The sequence below is a fragment of the Gossypium arboreum genome, chromosome 7, assembly GCF_025698485.1.
Source record: "Gossypium arboreum isolate Shixiya-1 chromosome 7, ASM2569848v2, whole genome shotgun sequence".
In the NCBI taxonomy this organism is placed as follows: domain Eukaryota; kingdom Viridiplantae; phylum Streptophyta; class Magnoliopsida; order Malvales; family Malvaceae; genus Gossypium; species Gossypium arboreum.
In genome coordinates, this window is record NC_069076.1 from 38,728,845 (window position 1) to 38,739,876 (window position 11,032).

The following is an 11,032-nucleotide window of genomic DNA, read 5'->3' on the forward strand; positions in this document are numbered from 1 at the left end:
GCGCATGAGAAGAACTATCCTACACATGATTTGGGCGGCATTGTTGTTTTTGCCTTGAAGATTTGGCGACATTATTTGTGCGGTGAAAATGCGAATTTTTACCGATCACAAAAGTTTGAAGTACTTGATGAATCAAAAGGATCTGAATCTGCGACAATGAAGATGGCTTGAATTATTAAAGGATTATGATTTAGTGATTGATTATCATCCGGAAAAGCAAATGTAGTTCTTGACGCCATGAGCGAAAATTTCTTTTTACTTTGAGAGCCATGAACACGGGTTAGCATTGTCGATGATGGGTCAATCTTAGCGAGATGAGAGCTAAACCGTTATTTCTCCGATTGATTTGTGATGCTCAAAAGAATGATAGTGAGTTGCGGATCAAGAGAACTCAATGCGAATCGAGTTACGACTCGATTTTCGAGTTGGACGGATGACTATTTGATGTTTCGAGACGGGATATGTGTGCCAAAAAGCGATAAATTGATTGAAAATATTACATGAGGCGCACAATGGTCATTTATCGTTCATCTGGTAGCACAAAATGTATAATGATTTAAAGAAGTCAGTATTGGTGGCGGTATGAAAAGGACATTTCGAATTTGTAACCAAGTGTTTGATCATCAACAAGTAAAAGTGAACATCAAGTGCCTTGAGATTACTTCAACCGTAATGGTGCACGAGTGGAAATGGGACAAGATTACCATGGATTTTGTAACCGGTTTGCCTTTAACTCCTAAAAAGAAGGATCTTTGTTTGGGTAGTGGTTGATAGATTAACAAAGTCACCCACTTTATACCGATGACGTACCGATTACTCACTTGATAAATTAGCGAATTATATATTGCTGAAATTGTGAAGTTGCATGGAGTACCTATGTCTATAATATCGATAGAGATCCAAGATTTACCTCGAGATTTTGGAAAAAGTTACAAGAAGCTTTGGGTACAAAATTGAACTTTAGTACCGCATTTCATCCACAAACAGATGGTCAAAGCGGAAAGAGTAATCCGGTACTCGAAGATATGCTTAGATCTTGTGTTTTAGAATTTGGAGGTAGTTGGGAGAAATATCTATCTTTGATTGAGTTTGCCTACAATAATGATTATCAATCAAGTATACAAATGGCACGTCTGAAGCCTTGTATGGTCGTAAGTGTCGAACTCCTTTATATTGGACCGAGCTTAGTGAGAAGCAGATTCATGGAGTTGATCTAGTTAAAGAAACCAAGAGAAAATAAAAGTAATTGGGATTGCTTGAAAGTCGCTTCGGATCGACAAAAGTCATATGCTGATTTAAAAGAAAAGAGATTGAATTTCGGTGGGTGATAAAGTGTTCTTGAAGGTGTCACCATGGAAAAAGATTCGAGATTTAGTCGAAAAGGCAAGTTGAGTCCGCGTTTTATTGGGCCGTCACGAGATTCTTGAGAGAATTGGACCGATGGCATATCGGTTGGCCTTACCGCAGAGTTAGAAAGAATTCATAACGTGTTTCATGTATCAATGTTGCGACGTTATCGTTCGATCCTTCACATGTGATTTCCCAATGAAATTGAGATTCGATCGGATATGACCTATAAGGAGAAACCAATAAAGATTTTGGCTCGAGAGGTTAAACAGTTAAGAAATAAAAGTATAGCTTTAGTGAAAGTATTGTGGCACAGACATGGGATAGAAGAGGCTACGTGGGAACCTGAGGAAGCTATGAGGAAGCAGTACCCAAACCTCTTTCTGGGTAAGATTTTCGGGACGAAAATCTCAAAAGGGGGGGAGAATTGTGACAACCCGAATTAGGGCCTAATCGGAATAGTGGTTTCGTGACCACAAATCCGAGATAGAAATAATTGTTTTATAATTATTTTGGGGTTTATGATATGATTGCATGATTGTGTGAAAATTTCGTGATGAAATTCTATGCCTAAAGTGCTTAAATTGAAAGTAGGGATTAAATCGAATAAGTTGCAAAATTTGCATCCCGAAGTTTTAGTATGAAATTGTTTTGGAATATTAATTAGGAGGTCTTAAATAGCAATTTGACCAATTTTAAGTTCATGGACAAAATTAGGACATGGAAGGAATTTTGAAAGTTTAGTAAGGAGGGCATTTTGGTCATTTGGATATTAAATGAAATAAAATGGGAAAAATAACACAAACTTGATCATCATCCTCCTTAGTTGCTGCGAATTCTCCTCTCTCCATAGCTAGGGTTTCTTCAATTTTCAAGCTCCATAGTAAGTGATTCCAAGCCCGCTTTTAATGTTCTTTACGTTTTTGGAATCCGGAAGCTCGATTAAGCTTATGCTAGTAATAATTTAACCTAGGGTTCACATTTGGAAAAATACCCATAGGTGAAATTTGTGTATTTTGATGTTTTATGATAGAATATGAGGTTTTAAATTATGTTAAATAACTTGTGCTACTCGGTTTTAAGTGAAAGCGAGTAAAAGCAGCATAATCGGTAAAAATACCTATTGTTCATAACTATATGATAGAGTGAGAATTTGATGTTGTTGTAGAAGAGAAAATGTTCAGCATATCATAAAATATAAGAATAAGGGCTGAAATTAAATTCCGAGCCTAGGGGCAAAATTGTAATTTTGAAAAGTTAGGGGCAAAATGTAATTTTTCCATGATGTGATTTTGGATTGAAATAAATAGTATGAGTATTAAATGAGCTAAATGTGTTATTATAGATCAAGAAAGGCGGAATTGATCTCGAGCAGGGAAGGAAAAAGTTTTGGACTAAATTGCAAAATTTCCACATTTTGCACCAAGGTAAGTTTGTATGTAAATATTACAATAATTTCATGTACATTCTTATATTTCAGCCTATTATATAAATATACTAGCTGATGTTAAAATATAAATCGACTATTGGAAGAATGGAAATAAATATAGAGAGAGATCCGGTTGAACATTCGGAGAGATCGAATGAAATAGAGGGCGTAGCTAGGTCACATGTATGATCTGAGTGCACATCATGTGTACAAGAAAGCTACGAGACACCCTGTAGTAGCTAGGTCACATGTGTGATACGAGATGTATCCCATGTAGACAAGAGAGCTACGTGAAAGATAAATGTAGCTAGGTGCATGCGTGATTCCAAGTGAAGGACACCATGTAGACAAGAGAGCTACGTGAAAGATAAATGTAGCTAGGTGCATGCGTGATTCCAAGTGAAGGACACCATGTAGACAAGAGAGCTACGAGACAAATCGGTTGGGTCGCATGAGTGGTACTAAGTGTTCACCATGTGTACAAGAGAGCCGAACTAAGCGAAGTATGATGGTGGGGTGTGTCTTTGAAACCATTAAATATCGAGGATTGATCCAAATTGTTCAACGGGATGGTTTTGTGGTGATATTGTGGTTTGGACCTACACTTATGGTGAATGAAATGTGGTGAAAATGATTTGTGGTATATACATATATAAGATAAAATGAGGTTAGCATAAAGAATGTGTGAAAGAGTGAAATTAGCATTAAAACTGTTTTTAGATGGTAGCAGTGACGTGATTTTGAAAAATCACCAAAAATAGGAGGAATATAATTAGAGGTTGAATGAGATGTGAAATTAAAGTTTAATGAGTCTACTTTCATATAAAAGAAACAGAGCAAGCAAAGGAATTCTATATTTTGAGATATTTACAATTGTATGTGACTTGCTCAGGATGAATACGTGATCCCCTGTTCCAACTTTGAAAAATCATTAAAAATTGTACAAAGCAAATTAAGAAATATAGTTTACATGCCTAAATTACTTATTGAGACTAGTTTTAAATGAAACAGACTTCAGGGTTGTTTGAATTGTGTACTGAGAGAAATTCAATTTGTAGTGAACAGAGGTCAGATCAGTCGAGCTGTGTAACAGGGGAAACTTTAACTAATAAACTGTACTAATCGGCTGAACCAAAAATTATAGAAAAAAATTAGAAAAAAGCTTTATGAGTCTAGATTCAGGGAAATTTTACGGATTTGAATTTTGAGTTTTGTAACTCGAGTTATGATTTATTTAGTGAACATGACGCAGCAGAGACAGCTTAAACAAAGTGGAATGAATAGTGAAGTTAAAGTAGATATACTTGAATTGTTGTGTAAACATGTTAGATTTTTTTAATTAGTATTTACATACTTACTTACTAAGCTATAAGCTTACTTTGTTTCTCTCTTTTGTCTTATAGTGTTCTTGCTTGCTCGGGAGTTAAGGATCGTGAAGATCTACCCGCACTATCATACTTTAGGGTATTTGAACTAAACGTTTTGAATTATGGCATGTATAGTAGGCTTAATTATTTTGTTACGTGTCATATTTGTCTAGGTTTAAAATATTAGTTACAGTACTCGACCAGCTAATTTGTACAAGCCATTAAAGTTGGCTAATATTGTTCAAGACATATATTATACGATGCACTATCAAATTGGATGACATATTTATATTTCGGTTATGTTTAATGGTATGTGTTATGTTCTGGTAATACCTTGTATCCTGTTCCGGCGACGGTAACGGGTAAGGGGTGTTACATGTCCCAATAGAGAATGGTTTTCCACATATAGTTCAGTTGAAAGTGGAGTTGTGCACATAGGAAATGATTCATCTAGTAAGGTAATTGGTATTGGTACTGTTAAAATTAGGATGCACAATAAGATGATTAGGACACTCTCAAATGTTAGGTATGTACTTGATTTACGAAAGAATCTCATCTCCTTGAGTAATTTAGACTTGAAAAGTTGTAGAATCAACATTGAGTCGAGTGGCATTAAGTTGTCTTGTAGGGCTTTCGTTTTGTTAAAAGGTAAAAGGACCTACAATCTTTATATTCTGGAAGGTTCTACAGTGACAAGTGAAATTGAACGCCTTTCGTCCGTTACGGAGTCGAAGTCAACTTGTTTAGAGCGGAGACAACTTGGTCATAGGAGGAAAAAATGTATGATCATTTCGTTGGATAGAGTTTCTCCTTTGGATACAAATTTTGAAAAGTTATAGCACTATGTTCGTGAAAATTAAACATGGGTTAATTTTGATTTGGCAATGTACAAGTTGAAGGCTAGAAGTCTTCCAACTTCTAAGCACAGATTCGACTCAGTTAATTCCCTGTATAGTTCAAGATAGGCTCGTGGCAGGTTTTGGCTAAGATGACGTTATGGAAATACGAGTCAAGGTGGAGATTTGTTGAGTATGCCACGTATTTCAGTCAATTTTGAAAGATAATCTCTCAGTTAAACTCTGTTTTTTTGTTTCAGTTGAACTTTGATTAGTCTAGATGATTTTATTATTATTTGACCTATGAATTTAACCTATAAATAGGTTCTTTTACAATCTTAGAAAAACACTTATTAAATATTAGGACTCATCAAACTTTTGGAAAATTTTGTGTTTACGTTTTGAGGATTCTTTGTTTTCGAATTTCAGGGTTTAGTTTTTATCTCTATTTTTTGTAATATTTGTTATTTTGCCATTATAGTAAAAGTATTTTTACATTTTTTATCCTCTTTATAGGAATTTTTTCACGTTAAATTTTTGTATTCAATTTCTTAATTTTTGTACTATTTTTATTTATTTGTTGTTTAATCAATCTCCAACAGTTTCAACCATGTATCTGAAAACAAAAATAAATTAGCTTATTGGGTGTCAAAGAGACCTGTCAACAGCTCTTGCTCCCGACTTGGCCATACTACTAATGAAACCTTTTATGTAATTGTTAGTTAGTCTCACGAACGAAAGGAATGCTATTTAAAAAAGAAGAACGAAGAGCTCCATCCCGAACTCACCCAGTTCCCACGTCGAAGTGCAATCACGCTACCAATTTGGTTATTAGTCACTGAAAAGTATATATAGAGAAGCAACAATTATCCGAATAACGGCGGGGGCATTTCAGTCATCCAGAAAAAAAAAAAAACAGATCAGATAGATTGAGTTTCAAAGCTAGCCCATTATCACTGTCCTATCAAACGCTGTCCGTGGGTAACGTCTGTTTCTCTCTCTAACGTTCCAATAATTGTATTTTTAGAAACCCGGGAAAAAAACTAAACTGTTTTGAAAATAACATTAATAATGCTAAATTTAATAAAAAATTATGTTAGAATAAAAGTATATCCCAAAGAAATTGATGATAGTGGTTAAAATGATACTGAACAATATAATTAATATTTATATATCAGTTAATTACTCAAAAAACAATACATTTAATTTATTAAGAATTAAACGAGTAAACTCTTTTGTAGAGACATGAGTAATAATGAATATAGTATGTTAATAGTGAGGTAATTATTTTTTCAATATCGTCCAGAAAATTCGAGTATACAAACAATTTTTAAGGGTAAAATTGTTTTCCTCTGTTGTTATTATAATGACAGTGGGGATTTTTCATTTTTGCTGATGAGGAAAAGAGATGAAGATGAAGATGACTGCCACCACCTCAGAACCTCCTAATTTTCTTTAGATTGCCTAGCTTTGATTTTTACCTACCTATTAATTCGGTTTCTTTCATAACCTCTTTCCTGTCTTTTTTAGTCATCCATGTCCTTTGAAATAAAAGAATTGAAAAAATGGAATTTTACTCCTCTTATAGAAAATTTTGTTTCGTTTCGCTTTGTTTTCTCTCTCGTTGAGAAACAATAAAAGAATTGTTATCTGGGCTTGGCTTGGCTTGGCTTTTCCTTTTTCTTTCTTTTAATTTCTTCAAGCTTTGGCGCTTTTGAAAATAATTCGATTTTCAAATGTATTTTGTTTGTTTTGAATATATGAAAAAGGAACTTTGATAGCCATCCAAATTTGTGAGAGCATTTATCTCTGCCAGATCGTAATTCTTCCTCTTATCAACTTCTTTATATAAAACCCATTTGAAAGAATTTGTCTTTCTTCAATTTCCAAGATTTCAAGCTCTAAATAAATCAACCTTTTTTCATGGTTCAAAGTTCGTAGTTTTCTCACGTTCCTGAGACAGCCCTTATAACCCATTTCTTCTTTTTTCTTAATCTATCCTCGAGAAAAAAGAAAAAAAAAGGTGGGGGGAATGTTTGGTCCCCAAAGCAAAATGGACATTGCCTTCGAATGGCAAGCGCAATTTCACATCTTAAGGCCAAGCATCCATGCGAGAAGAGCAAATATAATAGTGAAATTCCAAGACCTTTATGGGTTCACAGTAGAAGGCAATGTGGATGATGTTAATGTGTTGAATGAGGTAAGAGAAAAGGTAAGGCAACAAGGGCGTGTTTGGTGGGCACTGGAAGCAAGCAAAGGGGCCAATTGGTATTTGCAGCCGCAGATTTCGATATCGCAAGGGATTGGGTTGAAATCTTCGCTCAAATTGTCAGGTTTTGTTAATGCGATTACATTGAAGAAGCTTATCAGGAAAGGCATTCCGCCTGTGCTTAGGCCTAAGGTTTGGTTTTCCCTTTCGGGTGCCGCCAAGAAGAAGTCTACGGTGCCTGAAAGCTATTATAATGATTTGTTAAAGGCGGTACAGGGTATGGACACGCCTGCAACACGTCAGATTGATCATGTAAGTCCAGCATGTTGGGTGTGCATTTGCTTCATTGATATTTGTTTCTTTTCCCCCTATTTTTACATGGATCTTTGTCAGGAGGTGCTTTTTGTCTTGTTTCTTTTTCTATAGGTTTGGTTAATTTTGCACTATGAATTTGGAATTGTAAAATGCATAATATCTTATGATCGACCTAAATGAGCGGATGGTTTCGTTTTTATAGGTTAATTTTGGGATTTCGATATTGAATTCCCCAAATATTCTTTTCTATTGCATAATTTAAAAGGGATAATCGTGTTTGAGAAATCACTACATCACAAGGTTTCTTTTGTAATAAAAATCTTCATAGGTTGGAATTGAAAACATATGTTGTTGAAAATGCACAATTAGAAGGTATATCGATCAGTGTAAGTTTATTGAATCTGAAAACCTTATTGGAAGTGCCTTACCAATTTCAGTTTTCCCTTCTTTTAGCAGTATTGCATGTAATTGTAATAATAAGTTTATGTGCCTAGACAAAAATCAATGGTTTCAAATCTCTTTGGTGTAAAGTTCTCAGTCCTCTGGTGACCCAAATATGGAAATGAGAGTACTGCCATGTTTTTTTTTTTTTTTTTTTCCTAAATATATATTCTTATGTATTCTTGCAGGACCTTCCACGAACCTTCCCCGGTCACCCATGGTTGGACACTCCAGAGGGCCATGCAGCTCTTCGGCGTGTGCTTGTGGGGTATTCTTTCCGTGATTCTGATGTGGGCTACTGTCAGGTGAGTTCATCGATTTGTATGCTCGTCTTACAGAGTCTTATTGCCTCCAAGTTCTATGGTCTTATTCCGTTTAATTTCTGTCCTTCCGTCCATGTACTTATCAGTTCCCTATATTTACAGTGACTTAAGCTTAAACCCTAATCAAACTTCATTGTTCCATAGGTTTGTTTGATTACCTTTGTATTAATTATTTATACCAAATTTGATGTGGAGTATCTATAAACCCTATCTTTCCAAATATCACTTTGATCAAGTCCCTAAACCAATTGGTCCCTACTATTTCCAAGTTTAACAGTTAGTAGATATTGAATTGTGAGAAATCATATTTTATTCTTCATCTAATTTCGTTCTCATTTAAGACAAAACTTGTTCTTGGTGCAGGGCTTAAATTATGTCGCTGCGTTATTATTGCTTGTTATGAAAACAGAGGAAGATGCATTTTGGATGCTTGCTGTCCTCCTTGAAAATGTTTTAGTTAATGACTGCTATACAACTAACTTATCCGGATGCCATGTCGAACAAAGGGTTTTTAAGGATTTGCTTGCTAAAAAGTGCCCAAGGTATTCTTTGAAGATTAACTGTTTTATTTATCAGCATATTTTTGGTTAAGTTAATCTGTTTTTGCTCTACGGCTTATCTTATTAAGATTTGGATTAAAACAATGCAGGATTGCTGCTCATTTGGAAGCATTGGAGTTCGATGTCTCCCTTGTTGCTACTGAATGGTTCCTGTGCCTCTTCTCTAAAAGCTTGCCTTCAGAGGTTCAAACAATTTTTCATTACCGTTTCAATTCTGTCATATCAGATGGTGTCAATTTTACTTGAGGTTGCTTTCCGACTATCTTATTTTTTCTTTTTGTTGCGCTATTTGTCCAGACAACTCTGCGGGTATGGGATGTCCTTTTCTATGAGGGGGCAAAGGTTCTTTTTCATGTAGCTTTGGCTATATTTAAGGTGCTAATGTCATTTAACAAGTCAATAACTTTCTTCTATGTTTTTTCCCTAGAAAGCATTCAGATGTCAAGACAATACCATGGAACTAAGTTATGTTTTGATTTGCTTTTGCAGATGAAAGAACATGAATTGCTTCTAACGCATCAGGTTGGTGACATTATTAACATATTACAGAGAACTACCCATCACCTTTTTGATCCTGACGAGTTATTGACGGTAAGACAAGTCATCTTTTGTTCCTCCATTTTTTTTCTTCTCTTCTGTAACATTTCATGCTTCTTTTCTCATTTTGTTTGGAGAAATGAATTAATGAAAAACCTATTTCTTGATATAAACCGGATAGGAAGAGATCATGGCTTTCGAAGGAACTGGTATATGAAGTTTAAACATGGCATAGTAACTGATAATATATTCGTTTTATTCTTTTAAAAAAAGAACTAAAATACCTCATGCAATGAAGACTTCTATGCAAAAGGAAAAATCAAATTGGTCGGGCTGCCCTCCATTCACTTGTTTGAATGGAAATAATGAATTTATTGAAAAGCAAAGAAGTGGATCCTAATCCAAACTGATAATAGCAGATTTTCTTTCTTGTGGTTGGATTCTTAGTCTTGATGTTTTAGGGGTACGGTCTTAGTGTATGTAAATCCATATTGTTCTTCTTTCCCAAACAATGAATTTTAATCTTACCTTCTACATCTCTACAGGTTGCATTTGATAAGATCGGATTCATGACGACAAACACAATATCGAAGCAAAGGAAAAAGCAAGAAACAGAAGTAATGAAAGAGCTCGATCTGAGAATGAGAAGACTAAATTCCATAAGAACAGACGAGAAGTAACAGTTGTTGTGAAAAGACCATAATTGTACATCAAACATCCTATATAATCCCAGACCTCTTTGCTCTTATGTAGAAGAATATGAAAATTATTGCCTTATGTTCTCTTTGCCAACGACCAGGTAAAGAGATTGCTTTCCTTTTGTTTTTGCTTTGCTTTATATATATATATATATATATATATATATAAATTTTCCAGGATGTTTTAGGTCTTAAATGTAAATTTTCAATCCACTCCATACAGTTTTTAAACAGCTGAAGTTACTTCAATTAGGGCACTTTGAGTTTTCTGCACCAGTGTTTTTATTTGCCATTGGTTGCTTTATCAAAAAGATTTTGAGGGTTATTCAGTTTTAACATCTTATTTTCTCTATTGGTTGCTACTTACTAGAGGTGTGTATGCCAGGCCCAATCAAAATCTTATGCGTGTTTGCAAGAGCTCGGCTCGAAAAATGAATTTAAATTATTTTCTAAATTCGGCTTAGATAAAAATGTTAAAATTTGGGCTCGCTTCGCTCATATTAAAAAAATTTTATACTATTTTTAAAAATATATATATAATACATAAAAATATAAAATAAATTAAAATAAATATTTCCCAACAAATTAAATATATATATATACTTAAATAACACTAAGATATATGTAACTTAACAAACAAATGCTTTTAAAATAGTAACAAAATTAATAATAAAATATAAGTTATATAATATTCAAACAATAATAATAAAATCAACATAATAGTGAAATAATAGCAAAATAATGAGAAAACAATAGAAGCGAAACAGTAAAAAATAGCAAGAAAATAACAACAACAAAAAACCATTTTTTTTGCAAATACGGGTCGAGTCGGGTCGGGCTTGGTCCAAAGAAGCCTTACCCAAGGCCTAGCCCGTTTTCTAAATAGGCCTTATCTTTTTTTCCAAGCTCATTTTTTAAATCTATATTTTACCTAAACTCTTCCACTTTTTAAGTAATCATACCCATGGAC

General features: G+C 34.3%; 1 protein-coding gene across 1 annotated transcript; it reads left to right on the forward strand.

Moving 5' to 3' along the window:
* Positions 1-6,158: 6,158 nt before the first annotated feature.
* Positions 6,159-10,122, forward strand: LOC108469000 (uncharacterized). Its single transcript, XM_017769876.2, has 7 exons — positions 6,159-7,500; positions 8,133-8,249; positions 8,631-8,809; positions 8,917-9,010; positions 9,125-9,202; positions 9,317-9,418; positions 9,910-10,122. The coding sequence occupies exons 1-7, from the start codon at positions 7,012-7,014 to the stop codon at positions 10,042-10,044; spliced, it is 1,194 nt and encodes a 397-aa protein (XP_017625365.1). The 5' UTR covers positions 6,159-7,011; the 3' UTR covers positions 10,045-10,122.
* The last annotated feature ends 910 nt before the right edge of the window (positions 10,123-11,032 follow it).

What these genes read in the sequence shown, in the direction of transcription:
- LOC108469000 (XM_017769876.2), top strand. Translation starts at nt 7,012, where the DNA reads ATGTTTGGTCCCCAAAGCAAAATGGACATTGCCTTCGAATGGCAAGCG. An exon ending in TAGCTTTGGCTATATTTAAG is followed by an intron (nt 9,203 to 9,316) that starts GTGCTAATGTCA and finishes TTGCTTTTGCAG; the next exon opens with ATGAAAGAACATGAATTGCT. An exon ending in ATCCTGACGAGTTATTGACG is followed by an intron (nt 9,419 to 9,909) that starts GTAAGACAAGTC and finishes ACATCTCTACAG; the next exon opens with GTTGCATTTGATAAGATCGG.